The sequence below is a fragment of the Leopardus geoffroyi genome, chromosome C1 (assembly GCF_018350155.1).
Source record: "Leopardus geoffroyi isolate Oge1 chromosome C1, O.geoffroyi_Oge1_pat1.0, whole genome shotgun sequence".
In the NCBI taxonomy this organism is placed as follows: Eukaryota; Metazoa; Chordata; class Mammalia; order Carnivora; family Felidae; genus Leopardus; species Leopardus geoffroyi.
In genome coordinates, this window is record NC_059328.1 from 96,159 (window position 1) to 115,179 (window position 19,021).

Genomic DNA, 19,021 nt, shown 5'->3' on the forward strand with positions numbered 1-19,021 from the left:
TACATCTCCACCCTTTGGGGTCCTGCCTGGAATGACCGGGAGGGCGCGGGGACAGGCGTGCGGCTGGGTGAGGCTCCGTGCTGGCAGCTGGCGGCTTTGAGGCAGCATCGTCACATCCAGGTGGGACAGGGAGGCGATGTTGTGGACAAGCACCCGGCCAGGAGTGTGGTTTGCTGTCAGCACGGTCCGGAGAGGCCTTCATGGTCCCATCTCATCATCCCAGGCTCTGGAGAGGGGGGTGGGTGTACACAGCATTACCCCTGCCTCACCGTGATGGTCCTGGGGACACCCAGGAGGTTTGTGGCCTCCTTTCTGGGCATCGGCCAGGGACGGAGAGGTTGGGGGAGGGTCCTGGCTTCCCCTTCCCTAAAGTTGCACACTCCTGTTTCAGCAGCTGGGAGTAAGCACACACCCCCTTAGTCAGTGGTGACTCAATGGCATTTGGGTGGAAACAGGATGTGTGCTCTCAGTGGGGAGGGGTTGTATCAGGCAGGGGAGAGAGGGGGGGATCCTTGGGCTCACGGAGCTCCAGCCCCAGGCAACCCCAACCTGAGTGTTGGCAGGCCACATACTCATAAACCAGGCCTTTGAGGCGACTGCTGTACAGACTGGAGGCCAAGATGGGTGCTCTTGGCTGGACCCCAGGAGAAGACTCTTCCTACCCCCACCCCAACTCCAGCCTAGCCTGTGTGTGTGTGGAGGACCAGGTCAGAGAGCTGAAAGGCTTGGGCCCAGGGAAGGGTGGGTCCCTCCCTCCCAGAAAGGCTCCACCCTCGTCCGGCCCTTAGGTATAGGGCAAGACTTCCCAGAGCCCCGCCTGGGAGGCGGGACGTGAGGCTCAGTACCGAGGGACACAGACCAGTCGACCTGTTCCACTGGGGCACGCCACTACCGCCGCCCATGGGGAACAGCCACTGCGTCCCTCAGGCCCCTAGGAGGCTCCGGGCCTCCTTCTCCAGAAAGCCCTCGCTGAAGGGAAATAGGTGAGGGCGGGGAGGGGGAGCGGGGAGCTCAGCCTTGGCCGCTAGGTCACAGGGTGTCCCTCAGTCTGCCTCTGGGGCCAGGCTGTGAGCCCCCACTTCGCTTGTCCCCAGAGAGGATGGCGCGAGGAAGCTGGCTGGCCTGTTTGGCACCGAGGCCGGTCCTGACGGGGACGCCACTGCTGACAAGATCTTCTACTACGTCCCTGGGACGGTGAGCAGGCGGGTGGGCGTGTCCCAGCTCACAGGGGTGCGGTGGCGGTGGTCTCCGTGCGGCTGTGTGTGCCTGTCCTATCTTCGCTCAGCCCAGGGTCTTACCCCCTCAGCCTGGGGGGAGTCAGATCCCAAGCGAGGTGAGGAAGCAGACGCTGCCCCACCCCCGGGAGCTCATGCGGCCGAAAGTCTGAGTGGAGAGCGAAACCAAGAGACACTGAGTCAGTGGGGCGAGGGAGCACCGGGCGGGGGCGGGCCACAGGCGGGGCCTCCAGGAGTCTCTCTGCTCCGCGGGAGGGGGCCCCAAGGTCAGGCCGTCCACTCAGAACCGTACCTGTGGTGTCTGCCCACCCCCAGGACTTGGGCGCGGGACAGCATGTCCAGGCGTATTCGAGATGGACCAAGCACATGTGTCTATGTCGCCGCATGGGCGCGGGTGTCACGGTGGTGGTGTGGCTGTGAACCCCCACCCTCTGTCATTACTCTGAGAGGAAGAGGCTTTAGGTGAACAGTGAGCCAGCCTCTCACCTACTCCGGACCCGTTTCTCCCAGGGGGTATCTCGGCATCCGCTACTGCCTCATTCCACAGCAGCCCACTGTGCCCCGCCGCCCCCCCCACCCAAGGCCACACAGCAGGGATGTGGCTCCCGTGTGCTAGGCCCGCCTCTGAACTGAATTCCACCCCCTCTCACCCTGCCCACCTCCTTGAGGCTAAGGATTAGCTGAGTGGGGAGAGACCCCAAGCCCTCTTCCCCAGCTTGGATGGCATTGGGTAGGGGTGAGGCTCTGCTGTGTGCAGAGACCCCGGCACGTGAGGGAAGTGAGCCTCCAATTTCTTGGGAGACATAGAAGCAGTAACAGTTACGACTCTGGGCCAGGGCCCACGCCCTGCATCCCTCTGTCCTCGCGCTGCCCCTTTGAGGCCCAGCAGCTGGTGTGGGCTTCCGGAGCTCACCTTTCCAACGTGTTCCTCTCGGGCTGGGAAGCCCACCCCGTCCCCTCTCTTGCCCTCTGTGGTCCCGGGGCTCTCCGCAGGCAAAGTGCTGGCTTGAGAACCATGCTGCCTCAGAGAAGTGGGCTGGGCTGGGCTGGAGTCCCTCCATGTGGTCGCATCTCAGACCTCGACTCTCTCGGTCCCAGCCTGGGACACATCATGTGACCCTGGTGGAGTCACGTGAGGTGCGGTGGCCCCGGTGGTCCTCTTTTGCCAGGACATAGCAAGAAAGGGGACCAGGCAGGTTGAACCTACAAATGAACCAACCTTGCCACAGCTGTGAGCTAACTCCTCCCTGGGCCCTAAGGCTGGGCCCGGGACACAGGGACAGCTGTGTGGCCCTTCCTGCTCCATGGCCTGATTTTCATGGGTCCCATCCCTGAGCTGTTCCCCACACTGGGTGTGGGTACAGGAGGCCCCACCCAGAGTCAGGGAGGCCAGGAAGCCGTGAGCCTGTTCACATTCCTGGGCTTGCCCAAGGGGTGGCTTAGCTTGGCCAGGACTCAGCAGCCTTTGAGACGGCCCCTGCTAGCACCCAAATGAAGCATGGCCCCAGCTCGCCCCTGAGCCCCTAGACCTCAGCCCTTCCAGCCAGGGTGTCAGGTCAACACCTATCCCTATCCGACTCCCAATCTGATGATTAACCGCCCCCCCCCCCGACTACAGAGGATCCCCTGTGTGCCAGAATCAGCTAAGTGTGTGTGGGCACTGACAACACCTCCCCTCAACAGACAGGCACTGAACCTCCAGCACATCCCAGGCCTGGCCTAGGCCCTGGGGATACAGCAGTGGGCAAAATAGACGAAGACCCCATTCTCTTGGTATTCCCATCCCTGTGACAGAGCCAGATAACAAGTAAAAGATACGATAAGTCAGATGTGGTGGCGTTAGGGAGAAAAGTAAAGGAGGAAAGGTGTGCAGAGGGATCAGGGAAGGTTACAAAGTTACCCAGAAGGGATCTCCTAGAGAAGGTGACATCTGAGCCAAGTCCTGATGGGTGAGAAGACAGTTGGCCTGAGTAGTCCAGGCAGAGGGACAGCAAGTACAAAGGCCCTGAGGCAGCCTGTGCCTGATACGAGAGAACAGGACTAGAGGAGGGGGCAGATCACAGAGGACCCTTTGAGCCATTTCCAGGACCTTCTCTGTGGGTGAAGTTAAGGGGCCCGCTGTGGTGTGCCAAAGCTGTCGGCACAGACTCTCAAGGGCTGATCTGATGCATCTTTTTCCAGCTCCCCAGTCACTGACATGCTGGTAGTTTGAAATGGGCCATGGTGGGAGTATTTACATCGAAATCGCCTCCCCCACTTTGTAGAACCAGGTATTAAATATTTACAGCCAACACTACAAGCATGGGAGTGTTTTGAGCACCGTCTCCGTCAGATGCCCCCAAACCCCTCTGACCGACAAGTCTTTGGAGGCTGAGTAGCTGACACAAGGGTACGCAGCTGAGGAAATGTCTAAAATGAGGGTTGGATGTCCGCTGAGTTCAGACTTCGCTGTCTCTACCACTGGGCCATGTAATTTTATGACTGGCAGGCAGTGTTCGCTCGTGTGTGTATCTTCCCACTATTTCCACGTTAAGAAGCTGTGAGTGTGTATACGGTTCTGTACCTATGAGCGATGGTGTGTGTGTGTGTGTGTGTGTTCCTAACCTTTGTATTGTGCAACGGTAGGGGTGTGTCTGGGCGGGGCAGCTGGTCCCAGGTCAGGCCCCCTCCCCTGAGCTCTGCTCCCCGCAGGACATCCCAGATTTGGAGAGCCAGCGAGAAAATCTAGAGCAGCCGTTCCTGAGTGTGTTCAAGAAGGGGCGGCGGAGGGTGCCTGTGAGGAATCTGGGCAAGGTTATACACTATGCCAAGGTCCAGCTGCGATTCCAGCACAGCCAGGTGGGGCCAGGCCGGGCCGAGCGGGGAGGGGGCAGGGGTGCTCGGGTACCAGCCTGGGGCCTGACCCCCAGCCCGTCACACCGGCAGCCCTGCTCTCCCCCAGGACATCAGCGACTGCTTCCTGGAGCTGTTCCCCTCTTACCTGTACTTCCAGGCCCATGGTTCCAAAGGACTCACCTTCCAGGTGCGGGGAAACAGGCAAAGGGCGGAGGCTAGGGGTAGAGGAAGAGAGCGGCCTCCTGGGAGGTGGGTGTCCGCGTCCCACTAGGGGTCCCCCAGCCCTCCTCTCCCCCACGTGCTCTGGCAGGGGCTGTTACCACTGATGGAGCTGAGTGTCTGCCCGCTCGAGGGATCCAGAGAGCATGCCTTCCAGATCACAGGTGTGTGGGGCGCAGGAGTGGACCTGGCCCCCAGGAGGGACCTCTAGCTGGGGCTGCCCAGGGACCACGGTCTGGCTGAGCTTCAGAACAGTGGAGGGACCCTGAGTGCACTGGGGGATCCTGGCTTTTCCTCCAGTGTGCCCATGAGCGTTTGCTGGGCAGGGGTGCAAGGTGGCGGGTAGGGGACCTCCAGGGCTGTGAACGTGGCCCTGTTAGCGGCCGACGGGCCCAGATGGTGTCACAGGCTCCTCCTGTTCCAGGCCTTGGGGTGCCCACGGATCCCTTGGGCAGGGCCTTTCCTGTGGGCTGCCGGCCCAGCCCACTCCACTCCTCCACCCCCAGGCCCGCTGCCTGCTCCCCTTCTCGTGCTCTGCTCCAGCCAGGCTGAGCTGGGCCGCTGGCTGTACCACCTGGAAAAGCAGATGGCCCTCGTGGGAGGGCTGCAGCACTGCCACTCATCGCCCCCGCAGGTGAGTGCCAGGAACCCCACCCCCCTTTCCATGCCCCCTGCGCCCACACCCTCTGCCTGCCCCTGACCCCCCTCCACTAGGGCCTCCCTGAGGACGAGCTGCCCTGGACTCTACAGCGCAGACTGACCCGGCTGCGGACAGCATCGGAGCGTCAGATGGTGGGTAGTGCCATCTGTGCCTCGAGGGTCAAGCTTCAGCATCTGCCTTCACAGGTGCGTGGGAGGCGGGGGGACCCAGGGGTGACAGGAGATGGGGCCACAGGGATGAAGACATGGGGGCACAGGACGGATGGGAGGGGGAATGGAGGAGGGGACAAAAGATGGGGGAGGGGTGAGGAATGGGGTCCAGGCCCTGGCACACACTGGTCGAGCCCCCCCCTCTGCCTTTGGCTCCCTTGCAGGAACAGTGGGACCGGCTCTTGGTCCTGTACCCAACATCACTGGCCATTTTCTCTGAGGAAGCAGATGGGCTTTGCTTTAAGGTGGGTCCCTCCCCACTGTGGACCTGCCCCAGGGAGACACCCTGTGTGTGGGGGTGGGAGAGGGCAGTGGCTCCGGAGGAACCTGTATTTCGGGGCCTGTTGGGACAGAGTGTGCTGGCCCCACCCACCTGGCCCGCTGCCCTGGTCAGTCTGGTCTCAGCTGTGATGTGGCTAAGGAGGGACCCCTGCGTAGGACCCCTTATTATGCTAGAGCATCCTCCACCACCAGCAGGACCGTCACCGAGGCAGGGTGCATGGGGGCAGAACCCCTCCTGGGAGGCACTCTTGTGTTGGCCCCCAGTATCTCTGAGAGGGGCCTATACCTCCGAGCGGACATTTTCCAGTGTGTGTGTGTGTGTGTGTGTGTGTGTGTGTGTGTGAGGGTCCTCTCGAGCTGGAGTGTGTCTGTCATGTGTATCACAGTAACCTTCTACCCTCAGTCACTGAGGAACATACAGGGGTCTCCTGCATGATCCCTCCCACCCTACCCGCAGTCTTAATAGGTGACCCAGGGGACCAGTCCCCAGAAGCATCCATCTGTGCCTGCCACTGGCTGATGGAGGCCCTACCCAGAGTCCAGGGGTAAAGGTATCCCTCAGGAGAGACAGGGAGCACTGACCTCCCTCGGGGATGCCAGCTGCAGCCTGCCTTGCCCTCTGCCTGTGCTCTGAGGGCCCAGCCCGGCTCTGGAGGGTGAGACGGAATTATGGGCCCAGGCAGAGGCACAGGGTTGCACCCACCCCAGACTGAGGCTCCGTCTTTCGTCACTGCCCCCACAGGGGGAGCTCCCACTCAGCGCCATCCACATCAACCTGGAGGAGAAGGAGAAGCAGATCCGCTCTTTCCTCATCGAAGGTGGGTGGAGGCCTGGGCTGGGAGGGAGGGCATGGGCCTCCCGGGTGCCCCAGCTCTCCAGTGGGGCCTTGCGGGGGGCTCCTGTTGCCAGGCCCCCTCACAGTGTCTGTGTGCTAGGCCGTCTCATCAACACCATTCGCGTGCTGTGTGCCAGCTACGAGGACTACAGCCACTGGCTGCTCTGCCTGCAGACGGTCTCCCACAGGGACGGAGCTGCCCCACTGCCTGGCCCTGAGAGCTTCCCAGGGCTGCGGGTGTCCACACAGGTGAGGGGCCAGCAAGGACAGATGCTGCACCCACCTCTCGGGTTCCGGGCAGAAGGGTGGGTGGGGAGGGAGAGGGGTCCTGCTGTCTGTCTCACCTCCCCTCTGCCTGCCCCCTGGTGTCCAGGTCATGGGTGGTGGCCGAGGCTCACTCTCCTCAGATGGACGAACCAGCTGGGGCTCAGGGTGCCCAGCACCCCCGTCCACGCACACCAGCCACTCTCTCCCTGAATCCTCAGTGCCGTCCGCCACAGGCTGCCCCGCCCAGCCTGTGCCTGTGAGCATCTGGGAGTGGGGAGGGATAGGCAGAAGAAGGGGGCAGGGAGTCACGAGGACAGTTTGTGTTGGGGAACCTGGACCCCCATGGCACCCCGTTTCAAGCAGGACCCTAGTTCCCCAGGGGAGGAGACTCAGACCGAAGGGAACTTTGTGCGGCCTCATGGGGTTGAGTGGGTCAGGGCCCTAGGGAACCTTCTGGAAGGTCTTTGGTCCCCACAGGACCAGGCCAACCCTGGCGGCACCGGCACCAGCAGGCAGAGGGCAGAGCTGAGACGGAGCAGCAGCAGTCGGTCACCCAGGATCAAGGCCCGGGCTGAGGGGCCCGGCCTGGCCACCTCGTTGTTTTTGGACCTGACCAAGGTGAGCCCAGCACGCCGACCCAGTTCTCCATCCCACCCTTCTTCTCCCTGGCCTCCATTTCTCAGGCCCAGGTGGCCCTGGAGCCACCTGGAGGCCTTCTTGCTCAGAGAAGGGAGGACTCAGGCCACCTCCTCTTCAGGAAACCTGTCCCTCTTGCCTCTTGCCTGCAGCCAAGCAAGCACAGCCCGGAGGGCAACCCCGAGGCCCGAGAGCAGCCTCCGGAGGCCCCACGGTCCCCGCTCTATGCTGATCCCTACACACCACCTGCTACCTCCTACCACAAGATCACGGATGTCCAGGGCCTGGACGAGGTCAGTTCCCTGGGGGGGGGACGGAAAGGGCCGGATGTGTCCCCAGCCTGAGGCCCACTCAGCCACGATGAGAGGCCAAGGCATTTCGGGGACAGGGATCCCTCAGCTCTACCGAGGTTCTGGTCCGGAGCCTCAGGTCACCACCCCTTTCTTGCAGTTCCTCAGCGCGATGCAGAGTTCACTTGGACCTGAGTCCTCGAGCGCATTCCCCTCGGTCCCTGTGTCTGTGCCTGTCTCTGACCCCAGCTCTGGGCTCTCCGGTCCCCACTTGCTCTCCAAGAAGGGAGCCCTGCAGCCGCGAGCCTCTCAGCGGCACCGAGGCTCTGTCCAGGGCCAGGGTCCACCACCCCCAGACTCCCCTCAGCATGTGAGTAGCAGCACCCACCCCTGCTGGGCAAAGGGTTCTGCGGGGAGGTGGAGACAGTGTGTGGCCTCCGGGACCCTGGGGGAGCAGGACAGACGGAAACAGGGAAGATATGGCAGGTCAAGGACAGGAAGCAGCAGCAGGCTGGGGGGAGGCTGTAGGAAGGGTAGATGCGGGAGGAAAAGGTAGGGGTGGGATCTGGCAGATTCGTGGGCTGGTCTCCAAGCGTCCCCCCCCCAGGGCTCAGATCTCAGACTTGTGGTTGGGGTCCCCAGGTCTCCCCTGTGAGAGAAGTCTCACCCGACCCCCTGCTGCCTCCCTCAGGTGAGTGAAGGCCCTTGCCTCTTTCTGAGGGGAGCTCTGGGTGTTGCTTCCCGAAGGCACATGCATCTCTGTCCCCCCCCACCAGGTGGCCATCCCCTCAGGAGCTATGACAACATCTGGGACAAAGCTTCATCTCCTTCCCACAAGCGCTGGCCCCGCGGAGCACCTGAGGCTGGTGGGGGGCTCATCCAGTGGATCTGATGGCCCCTGGGCCGGCTGGTTCTTGGGACTACCCACCAGCATTAACCCGGGAGTGGGGGGTCTGCAGCAGAGCTGGGTCTTTCTTTGTAGGGCCACAGGCTGACCAGCATCCAATACCTGAACGCCGTCGAAGGCTGAGTCAGTGTCTGACCCCAGCAGGGTGCAGGGGTCTCCAGAACTCTGAGTCTCCCTGGGCTCTGGAGGGGCCAGGCAGACGGCCTCATGCCAAAGATGGCCTGGTGACACCGCTCAGGTCAGACACAGATCGGAGCAGGAGGCATGGAGGGACCGAACTTGAACCATTCCTCCAGGGAAGACACGGGGAGGCCACTTGGTGCAGGCTTTACCTGGGGGTGGGAGAACAGCGTAGGTGTGAAGGCCAGAGGGCCGAGAAAGATTAGTGAGGGTCAGAGCACGTGAGGTCAGAGAGCACAAGGGTGGGAGGTCAGCGAAGTCTGAGACATCACAGGCAGAGGCAGGAGGGTGTTCTGGGCAAATGTGAGTGGACTGCGGCCGGCTGGGAGAAACTGACGAGAGACTAAACAAGAAAGATAAAGATTTTATTTGTGCTGCGTGTCCCCGCGTTTTCCACTCAGCAGCCAGAAGTCCCCTGTCCTGGGGACCCTGTGCACATGCCGACCCGGCACCCAGCTTGGTAGCCTCCGTTGCTCTGCCGCCACCAGCCTCCCACCCGCGTTCCTGCCCCATCTCTGGCTCCTCAAAGCCCCGGGACAAGCCCAAATGTTCAGTCCCTTTACCTGACACCACCATATTCTGCCCCTGTACCTCGTCCAGGGTTCCCCACAGGAGGGGCTCCAGCCTCTGCCCTACAGACCCTCACCCTGCTAGGGCCGCCCTCCTATAGGCCCCTGGGGGCTCCTGCTCACGGTCTCAGGAGCCAGGAAGGCCTTGGCCACACGCCCCTGGGGTTCAGGGGTCAAAGAGGCCTCAGAGGTTTTCACTGCCCCAGTCCACTTGGAAACAGGGCAGATAGTCTGTGGGACTATCTGGAGGGGGCCCCACCTGAAGGCCACCCAGTCTCCTCGCCCTTGCCCCCTGCCCGGATTTCCAGCTGCAGCCTTGCTGCTGCTGCACTGACACCTTCCAGTTTCCAGCACTTTGTCCTGCTTCTCACCCCAGCTCACCAGATGAAACATAGGACACCCCGTTAAATTTGATTTCAGATAAGCCACGCGTAATTTAGCACAATCTCCAATACTGCATGTCTGAAATGCAAGTTTCACCGGACACCCTATGTTTTTATTTGCTAATCTGGCCACCTTACTAACCAGCTCCTTGCTCAGCCCTACCCACCCAGCCTTCCAGAATCTCCCTCTTTCCAGGTGTGGGGCACAGCCTTGGCCTCAGCCACTGGCTAGACCTTTGGGTGGAATCCAAGGGAGCCAGGACCGAGGACACTGGCTCCTTCCTAGATGCCATAGGACACAGGGATCAAAGGGCAAGACCTGAGGCAGCACCTCGTCCTGAGCCCCTGGGGCCACTTCTTTGTCCTGTGTCTTCCTGGACCAAGCCTGGATCCTACCAGCTGGGGCTGGGGCTGCGGCTGCGGCTGGGCCTGCGGCTGCGGCGCCCCTGCCCCACGTGCCGGCGGAAGTAGTGGATGGCAGAGATGGTACCGATATTGGCCAACAAGACTGCAAGAGAAGCACGAGAGAGCCGCCTGAGTGCCGGCTGCCTTCCGGTCTGGCCACTGTCTTCTATCCACACGGCCTGGCCCTCAAAGGGCAGGAGGCGGCCAGCGGAACTAGGGGTGGGTCAGGGGAGAAATCTGTGCCTCTCCACGCACCCCTCATCCCTGCTGGCCCGGCAGCTGAGACTGGACACCAGCTGTCACCCTGGGCACCAGCCCACTCCTCCCCCAGGGCCCCCAAACCTGTTTTCCAGGCGTCTGGGGTGTGCAGATCTGATGTTCTCACAGCCCAGGTGGCAAAGGCCACGAACACCAGGCACATGTCATTCTGGCTGAAGGTAAACGAGGTGAGAGGCTCCCGGGGCTCTCCTAGGGAAAAGAAGCATGCTCTGTGCTCCGGCTCCACCCAGGCTCGTCTGTCCCAGACACGCTGTCTGAGTCACTTCTTCCGTGTAGTACCCCGTCCCGAGACACAGGGTAGTGTGTGGCACAGTTGAGTCGAGCTGACCTCAGCAGGATTTGCCGCTGGGGTACCATTTCCTGGTTTGTAAAATATCTTGCAGGGAAATGTGAGAGAAAGTCTGTTGAGTGCCCGACCCAGCAGGCAGCAAGGCCTGAGCGTGAGCTGTCCCGGTGTCTACTGTGCTAGAGGCCGGGGGCAGGGCACTGCTGTCATCTGGGCCCGGACACAGAATGACGGTCAGTGCAGAGACAAGTTCCTGAGTGGCCGTGGTGTCTGGCCTCATCCACCCCACCTGGACTGTGTCCTGGGATGGCCAGGAGCTAGTCCATCCTTCCCGGATCATCCCTAAGGCCCCCCTAAGGGCTCATGACCCGGGGTCCTAGCCTGCCCCTCCCCAGCAGTCCTCCTGGCTGAGCTCTCTGGACAGTCCGTTCCCGGGACCTGGACAGCCCCGGGGCCCACGCGACACTCACCTGCTTGCCTGACTGCCAGGCTGAGCTGCTCTGCTGCGACTGGGCTAGGCTCTGGTGAGGTTCCAGACCCCACTCCCCAGGGGACCGACCCGGGAGGCTCTGTGGCCTGCAGCTGGAGAAGGGCAGCCGGCTCTAGCACGCCCCCCGCCACGTCCTCCCCAAGGAAGTGTTCATAGGCCTCGGGGATGGAGATGGGCACGGGGTCTCCAGGCGGACAGGCTGGCACAGGCTCAGCTTGTGGGGGGTGGGCCACGGAGTGGCCCCCCCAGTGCCCTGACCTGTGGGCTCGGCGGTCCTGGAAGAAGAACTCGCACGTGTCCGGCCACTGTACTCTGGCCAGCGCCTGGTCAGCTTCTGCCGCCTCCACGGCATCTTTATCCTCCTCCTCGATAGTGTCACAAAAAAAGAACTCGTAGGCCTCTGGGAGGGTCACTGCAAAGCTGCTCCTGGGCCTAGACCCCACAGAGGCAGAGGGGGGAGGGGAAGGCAGGCGTTTGAGGATCCGAGGCTGGGGGGACCGGGGCCCGACTGCCATGGCATCCCAGCCTCCAGGCCTGTCTCGGCCCCGGGCTGCTGTCCTGGGAGGCGCGGGCCGGGCTGTGGCTGGTGAGGGTGGGCCTGAGGTTTCTCCCAAAGCTGGCTCCTCGGGGCTGGGCACGGCCACGGAAAATCGCACTCTCTTCTTCTTGGGTGCTTGAACAGAGCCTGGTGGGGGGGGCTCCCCCGAGTGATGTCCAGGGGCACCTGCTGAAGGCTCCCCTCTGGGTTTCTCTTGGTGTCCTCCTGGAGACACAACAGAGCTCAAACACAGCCTGGCCATTGAGGCAGCCTCCACCTCCACCAAGTCAGGCCCAGCCCGGGGAAGGGGAGCAGGTGTAGGCACACCTGCATCGGATCGGGTCTTGGAAACAAGGCGAGGCAGAGCAAGGGTAGATGAGCCCACCTCCGGCTTAACCACTGGGCCCAGCACGGGTAGGTCCGTGTCCAGTCTAGACTTGGGGGCAGGCGTGGACAGAGCCATGTCAGGTTGAAGCTTGGAGGCGAGTGTCGACGGAGCCACATCGGACTTAGCTGCGGAGATATCTGGATGAGTCTCCCGGGCAGGTGTGGACGCGGTGTGTGGCTCGGCTCTGGGGGTCATTCTGAGTGGGTCTGTACCTTGCTCAGTCGCAGGGACTGGTGTAGACAGACCCAGATCTGTTCCTTGCTTGGTCACCTGCGCAGGCGCTCCTGCAGACTCTGGACTCAGTCCATTCTGCCTGCTTCCTGGTGTCTGCTCTGCTGTTCCAGCCGAGAGACCCTTCCCCCTGGACCCAGCCAGACCGAGGTCCTCCTTGGGCCTGGCCTCAGCAGGCAGCAGGGAGCCCAGGTGGGTGGGAGCAGAGCCCGGAGTATTCGAGCACCGGCCCCCCTTGGCTCCGGCCGCGTGCCTCTTCTTTCGGCCAGGGCTGCGCGGCGCAGCTCCAGGAGTGCCGGGGGGCCTCTGGGGAGCAGCGGTGCAGCCGGGAGACTCGGGGCTCTGAGGAGACTCGCCAGGGGGACTAGGATCAGGGTCCTGGGGGGCTGGCCCCTGCAGAAGTCTCTGCATCTCGTCTCTGGAAGACGCCGGCCCTGGGAGCGACGAGCTGTGACCTAGAGGGGCGGCGTCAGATGCGAGGGACGGCAAAGCTTCTGACTGTGCGGACGTGCCGGGCATCTGCTGATCAGCCCCCAGGGCCAAGACAGGCTCACGCCAAGACCTGCTGACCAGTGGCCGGGCAGCGGCCTCGTCGTCCTTCTTGAAACCAGGCCAGCCCCTCCCCCCAGCAGCCGGCTGCCCCTCGAGGAGGGGTGGAGGCCCAGGGGGACTGTGGCCACTGCTGTCCCCTTGGTCAATGTCACTGGACAAGAGCTCATCCGCAGAGGCCAGGCTGGCCTGCGGGAGGCCACACTCTTCAGCCGTGGCTGCAAACTCGGCCCAGTCCTGGTCACTCAGCTGGATGCTGTACTGGAAGTTTTCCATCTCAGGTCAGCAGAGGCGCTTGAGCAGCACAGCCTGAGGCTAGGAGGGATCTTCACGGACCCAGGCCCCGGACACAGGCCAGCATACGCTGCCACCACCCTGCCCCGTCCCCGGGGTGCCCCCCACCTCCTTGGCTCGGGGGCCGGCACTCCATCTATGTCCTGCAAGAGAGCAGAAAAGCGAATCCGGAGGGAAGCTGAGCTGCTGTCAAACCCGACCTTTCCTCCGAGTTAGAGAACGCGCGGCTCCCGCTTTGCCTGCTTCCACACTGACCCGTAACAATAACCGTGTAATGACATATGTTGCATTCTGCAAATCAAAGAGTGAGGCACACTAAGAAAATAGGGTTCCTGGTGTTTGAATTTTTGTCCCCAGAAGTGGTTTACGTCACATCTTTGAGCATTTTCTGTGCAGCTAGGTCAGCCTCACCTTCTCCAACTTTCCTGCAGGACGGTAGGTACCAAAGTAAACTTCATACAGCAAAACCCATTTCAAGGGTCACTCACTGGGAGTCAGTTCACGTGGGGGATGGTCAACTCTGGCCTGTCCCCACGGGCCCACGGTGGCAGCTGGCCACGGAGGAGGGGTGGCAGCGTCCAGCAAGCGACCAGCCTTTGGGGTTAGGGTTACCTTCCACCATCCTTGGCTGGGACAGGTTTCCGGGCTTCCCCTGAGTTCAAGGTCACTCTAGTGCTGGCCAGAGCCCACTCAGAGGTCACCAGGGAGCACCAGGCTCTGCCCCTTGCCTAGGCAGGAGGTCACAGAGCAGAAATGAGCCTCCTAACTCCCAGTGGGTTACTAGAGCCATCCTCAAGGTCTGCGCCCCTGACCCAGGCCTGCCCAGCTAGCAGAGCCCCCTTGTCTGCCTCATCTCTGTGAACAAAGGCGACCCCAACTGCCTGAGAGCCCCTAGTGTCTCAGCCTCCTACGGGAGGTGACCTTTGACCTTTGGCCAGCCACCACCGCACCCTGGGAGGTGGGAGGTCACTCTGGTCAGGCCGGTGCTGAGATGAAGATTCCTTGAGACCAGAGCATTGTGGCTTCCTGACCCACTGAAATGTCCCCTCCTCTCTGACCCTTGGGGAAGTCCCTCTGGGGCTGTCTGACTTTTGGACTTCTTGGGGTGGGAACAAGGGACTAACAGTGTCATACCTGGGACCCTGTGGCCAGCCAGGGCAGTGGAGCTGGGCGTCCGAGCTGCCTGTCCCAGAGCGGCATGGTGCTGGGCTCACCACACAGGCCCCACCCCCACTGCCAAAAATACCCCTTCCCTGTGGTCACATGTCTCCTGCCAGCCGTCAAGGTCCAGGCCACAAATAGATGGCATTTGAGGGGCCTCCAGCTACGTGACGGACACCTTCCTGGGCAGGTCAGATGCTGGCCAGAGAATGCGAACCTGCAATCAGTTCTGCACGGGCCTCCTCCTTCCCAAGCTGAAGGCCACACTGCACTCTTGGCCCGGGCTGACTCTTCCTCTTCAAGTGGCCTCACCTGCCATGAACCCTCCCCCCTGCCAGCAGCGCCGCCCCCACCTCCCACCAGCCCAGGCCTGTCTGGGTCTTAGGGCCTTGCCCTGTCGTCTGTGTGGAATAGAGAGGGTTACTGAGTGATGATAAAGGGGAAGTGACCTTTCCAGAATGTTCCTAGAGATCCTTTGGAGGTGGGCCGCTGATGACTGGGTGTGGAATAGTGGAGCGAGGCGTGCACCTCTCTCCTCCGGCCTCCAGAGGGTTACTGGCCCCTTCCCAGGCAGCACCGTTGCACCTGCTGGTGGGGGCAAAGGGACAAGTGGGGCCACTGAGGGCTCTTGGTAGCCAGCATGCCGAAGGGGAATGGGCTTTGGCCTCTAGAGAGGGTTGGGAGGGTTCAGGGGAGGAAAGTGCATTACTCTGCACCAGCATCTCTCCTGACCTAGACGCCGGTGGTGGGCGCAAGAAGGAAGAGGCAAAACGGAGTCTGTTCCTTCAAGAAAGGGGGCCTGGTGCTGCCACCCCCAGCGCAACCAGTCACCAAGAGTAGGCAGGCAGGGGTAACAGTGCCTCAGAGATGGGCCTCCAGAGTGCGCCTCCTCTGCCAGGCCTCCCTGAGCACTCTTTCCAAAACTTATCCATCCTGGGAGGGGGCACAAAGAAGACCCTGTTTTCAGAGTTGAGCCTGGTGAGGCACAGAGAGGGTGAGCGACTCCTGCCTGACCACACAGCTAGCAAACGGCAGAGCTAGGACCCAGCGCCCTTAGCTGCGCTCCAGGCCATCCTGATCTCGGGGCTGATAGTGCCCATCCCACACAGGTCATTGTAACACACACTTGTGGCTTCCAGGCTATAAGGGATGGGAAGGGGGAGTAAGGGAGCCAGACAGCAAACATCTAAACGGACAGGTAGATGAGATCATCTCCGACAGCAACACGATGGAAGAAGGAAGTATTGTGGAGAGAAGGGGTGCCCTGGAGACTTCTCTGAGGAGAGGGCCTTGGACTAAAAGGCCTTTGAGAGCCTGAGGGACAGGAGGACTCAGTGGGTGGGAGACAGAGAGGGCCAAGGCCATAAGGGTGATGGTGGAGAGGCAGCTTCACACAGGGGGAGCAAGGCCGGGGCGCTTCGATTCCCAGTAAGCCAGCCAATGTATGACATGTGCAGGAAGGGCACAAACTGTGTAGGAAAGGACCCTGCCTGTCGGTGTGTGCCACCTGGCCACCTCGTGCAGGCCAGCCTGGCCCATAGTGAACTTTACATAAGTGGAGTTGTGCCCTAAGAACCTCTCCGCGTCTGTGTAAAAAGAAAAACTAGTTTCCTACTCACACTGTTCTCCTGTGAGTCTCCTGTGCTACCCACACAACACACTTCACTTCTGTTTCTGACACCAGCTGGGTGTCCTACGGTTTAACTCAACTCTGACACCATCCACCTGGAGACAGCATGAGATCCCCAGGTGAAGGGCTCAGTCCCACAAGACTGCCCGCCCCCCTTCCGAGTTTAGTCACAGGTAGTGGGTCCCCAGGTCACCCACAACTTGTTGGCTACGAACCAGTTTCCCATGACCCTTCCCCCTTGGATTTGATTAACTTACTAGAGCAGCTCACGGAAGTCAGGGAAACATTTACTTACGTTTACCGGTTTACTGTACGAGGGTATGATAAAGGGTACAGATGAACAGCCGGATGGAAGAGATGCGTGGGGTGAATTATGGCCTGGGTGCCACTCCCCCCACACCTGCACATGTTCAGCAACATGGAAACGCTGTGAACCCCATACGATCGGGATTTTATGGAGGCTTCCTCACATAGGCATGATGGGTCATTAAATCCAATTCCAGCCCCTCTCTCTCCGGAAGAGGGGGTGCTGCTGGGGCTGAAATTTCCAAGCTTCTAATCATGGCGGGTCCTTCTGGTGAGTATCTCTATCCCAGGGCCCACCCGGAGTCAGCTCATTAGAACAAAAGGTGGTCCTGGTGCTCTTATCACTTAGGAATTCACAAGGGTTTCAGTAGCTCTGGGCCAGGAACTGGGAGCAGAAACGAATATGTGTATTTTCTACAATCTCACGTCTGCCTCCTCGGAGCCTCAACGTGATTCGGAGTCAGGCACCTCGGGGGCTGTGCTGGTCAGTTTCACCACCGACAGTGGCCTCGTCTCTGCATCATGTTTCTGTGGAAGGAGATTTGGGTTGTTTCCACTTCACAGTCGCAAACGTGCCCGAACGTTTCTCTCGGAAAACCTGTGTACTTGGCCTCGGAGAGGCCAGAGGGTCGGGTCGGGCGGCGAGCTTGCTCAGCTTCAGAAGCCACTGCCCGACGGTTTCCCGAGTGGCTGTGCATCTGCTCCGACTGCAGGACACGCGCAGGTCGTCTCTGTGCTGCGCGTCCTCACGGACCGCCGTCTCTGCCACTCGGCGCTCTGGTGGCTCCGTGGTCATGCCACACCGCCATTTAATCCACATTCCCTTTGGCCCCTGGCCTTTCTATTCCCTTGAGGGTGTGTCTTCTCGGTGCTTGTGCCACCTTCATATGCCTTCTCCTCACTGGTTTGTAGGGCTTGTGCACTCTGGACGAGAACGCCTCACCGCTGTCTGTATTATCAATACCTTCCCTCAGTCTCACATTCTCACTCTCTTAACAGTGCCTTTTGGTAAACAGTTTTAAATTTTAATGTGGTGCAAGTGATCAACAGCTTCCTTTATGGTATCACCATTTCCGTTCTTTTAAAGAACCTTTGCCTGCCCCAAAGTCATGAAGATTTCATAAAGGTGTCCTTGTACATTTTGTTACAGCTTTGCCGTTTTAGCTTTCAAATTGTATCTGCAACCCACCTGGTATTGATGGGAGGTCCTGCCACACTTTTTTGTCTCCGTGTGGACACCTAGTTGGCCCAGTGCCATGTCAAGGCTTGGGTGGCACACGTGTGTGGGCTTATCTGTCTACAGGGGCAAAGCAGCACAGCCCCACATGGGGTTGGAGCCCCATAAGGTGAGGAGGTTTGGAGGGTTTGGGACAGGGGCTTTTTAACAATTGCCCTGGCTGCCCTGGGAGAGGCAGGGAGACCAGCTCTGAGACTGCGGGGAGGGAGCAGGGGGACTAGGGTGAGGCCACGTGAGGACTGAGCTCTACCCAGAGGCTTTCCTTTCCTCCTCTCCCACCCAATCTTGGAGGACCTCATCGTGGGGGGCAGTGGAGGGATGTCTGCTGTAGGAGGAGGAAACCAGGCAGAGCTCTATAGCACATCAGGATATGTTCCACAGTGGATGTTAAGTCTTGGTGGAGACCTGGGCCAGGGGGAACAAGTGATGGATAGATGGGCAGTCAGACACACATTCCATGGAGCCGGGAGCATGGGCCCAAGCAGGGGGAAAGGTGCAGGGAGAGGGAAGCAGAGGGCAGCCTGCTGTACCCCCAGGGACCACATGAGGGCACCAGAGTTCCACCGGAAGCAGACAGAGCTCAGCCCTTCCGGCCCTTACCCAGGTCTGAGGGAATGGACACTTAGGGGATGCTAGGCTCCCTTTCCTGAAGCCATGTAGTCCCCTTGAGCCCTTGAACTTGAGACAGTAAAAGTAAGCCACTTCCGATGAGTAGCTATTATGTGCCAAGGAGCCTTTCTCTTTTCTTTAAGTTTTATTTTAAGTAGACTCCACTCCCAACACGGGGCTTGAACTCACGAGGCTGAAATCCTGAGATCAAGATTCCCATGCTCTACCAAATGAGCCAGCCAGACACCCCACATGCCAAGCAGTCGTAAACGCTTCACACAAATTATGAGCTTTTAACTTTAAAAAAAAAAAAGTTTTATTGAGGTATAACTTACATACAATAAACTGCACATATTTGAGTGTAAAATTTGCTAAGTTTTGACATTTGTGATGCCCAGGAAGCCATCACCATAATCCAGAGAGTGAACATGCTCATCACCCCTAAAGGTTCCTATGCTCTTGGTGATACCTCCTTCCCCTACTCCCAAGGTAACCACCAATCTGCATTTGGTAACTATAGTTAGGTGACACTGTCCAGAACTATTATGCTAACAGAAATAAGTCAGTCAGAGAAAGATAAATATATGACTTTACTCATATGTGGAATTTAAGAAACAAAACATGAATATAGGGGAAGAGAGGCAAAAATAAGATAAAAACAGAGAGGGAGACAAACCATAAGAGACTCTTCAATACAGAGAACAAACTAAGGGCTGCTGGAGGGGCACTGGGTGGGGGGATGGGCTCGATGGGGGATGGGCATTAAGGAGGACACTTGTCAGGATGAGCACTGGGTGTAAGTGATGAATCGCTAAATTCTATTCCTGAAATCATTATTATACTGCATGTTAACTAACTTGGATAAAAAACAAAAAACTAATTGTGCTTGAGCCATAAAAAATAAGTTGAAAAAAGAAAATATCAAATAAATAAATAAAATGGCTGCACCATTTTACATTCTTATCAACAATGTAAAAGTGTTCTAATTTCTCCACAAGTTTGCTAACACCCCCATCTGTACTTTAACATTTTTTTTAATTTTATTTTATTATTTTTCACAGTAATCTTGGGCACCTAGGTAGCTCAGTCGGTTAAGCGTACGACTTCAGC

General features: G+C 59.6%; 2 protein-coding genes across 6 annotated transcripts; one reads left to right on the forward strand and one right to left on the reverse strand.

The window, feature by feature from the left end:
* Window positions 1-497: 497 nt before the first annotated feature.
* PLEKHN1 (pleckstrin homology domain containing N1) lies at window positions 498-8,930 on the forward strand. 4 transcript variants are annotated; one of them, XM_045475172.1, is made up of 16 exons: window positions 697-983; window positions 1,095-1,194; window positions 3,927-4,073; window positions 4,177-4,257; window positions 4,381-4,453; window positions 4,796-4,923; window positions 5,004-5,135; window positions 5,324-5,404; window positions 6,184-6,259; window positions 6,377-6,525; window positions 6,650-6,799; window positions 7,021-7,161; window positions 7,332-7,472; window positions 7,630-7,839; window positions 8,112-8,160; window positions 8,246-8,930. In XM_045475172.1, exons 1-16 carry the CDS (start codon window positions 901-903, stop codon window positions 8,359-8,361), a joined length of 1,857 nt encoding a protein of 618 aa, XP_045331128.1. In that variant the 5' UTR covers window positions 697-900; the 3' UTR covers window positions 8,362-8,930. The 4 variants fall into 4 exon arrangements, with proteins under 4 accessions (XP_045331129.1, XP_045331128.1, XP_045331130.1 ...); XM_045475173.1 differs by lacking the exon at window positions 6,650-6,799 and having other exon boundaries at window positions 498-983; XM_045475174.1 differs by lacking the exon at window positions 697-983 and having other exon boundaries at window positions 1,109-1,194; window positions 3,937-4,073; window positions 4,161-4,257.
* Window positions 8,901-14,351, reverse strand: PERM1 (PPARGC1 and ESRR induced regulator, muscle 1). 2 transcript variants are annotated; one of them, XM_045475168.1, is made up of 4 exons: window positions 14,103-14,351; window positions 10,949-13,111; window positions 10,256-10,381; window positions 8,901-10,016 (listed from the first exon to the last, which is right to left on the reverse strand). In XM_045475168.1, exons 2-4 carry the CDS (start codon window positions 12,948-12,950, stop codon window positions 9,901-9,903), a joined length of 2,244 nt encoding a protein of 747 aa, XP_045331124.1. In that variant the 5' UTR covers window positions 12,951-13,111; window positions 14,103-14,351; the 3' UTR covers window positions 8,901-9,900. The 2 variants fall into 2 exon arrangements, with proteins under 2 accessions (XP_045331124.1, XP_045331125.1); XM_045475169.1 differs by lacking the exon at window positions 14,103-14,351 and having other exon boundaries at window positions 10,949-13,146.
* Window positions 14,352-19,021: the final 4,670 nt, after the last annotated feature.

Excerpts from the sequence above, each read along its gene's own strand:
- PLEKHN1 (XM_045475172.1), top strand. The coding sequence starts at position 901 with ATGGGGAACAGCCACTGCGTCCCTCAGGCCCCTAGGAGGCTCCGGGCC. Across the intron at positions 984-1,094 it reads CCCTCGCTGAAGGGAAATAG|AGAGGATGGCGCGAGGAAGC; the intron begins GTGAGGGCGGGG and ends GCTTGTCCCCAG. Across the intron at positions 4,924-5,003 it reads GCCACTCATCGCCCCCGCAG|GGCCTCCCTGAGGACGAGCT; the intron begins GTGAGTGCCAGG and ends CCCCTCCACTAG.
- PERM1 (XM_045475168.1), bottom strand. The coding sequence starts at position 12,950 with ATGGAAAACTTCCAGTACAGCATCCAGCTGAGTGACCAGGACTGGGCC. Across the intron at positions 10,382-10,948 it reads CCTGGCAGTCAGGCAAGCAG|GAGAGCCCCGGGAGCCTCTC; the intron begins GTGAGTGTCGCG and ends TCTTTTCCCTAG. Across the intron at positions 10,017-10,255 it reads CCCAGACGCCTGGAAAACAG|TCTTGTTGGCCAATATCGGT; the intron begins GTTTGGGGGCCC and ends CTTCTCTTGCAG.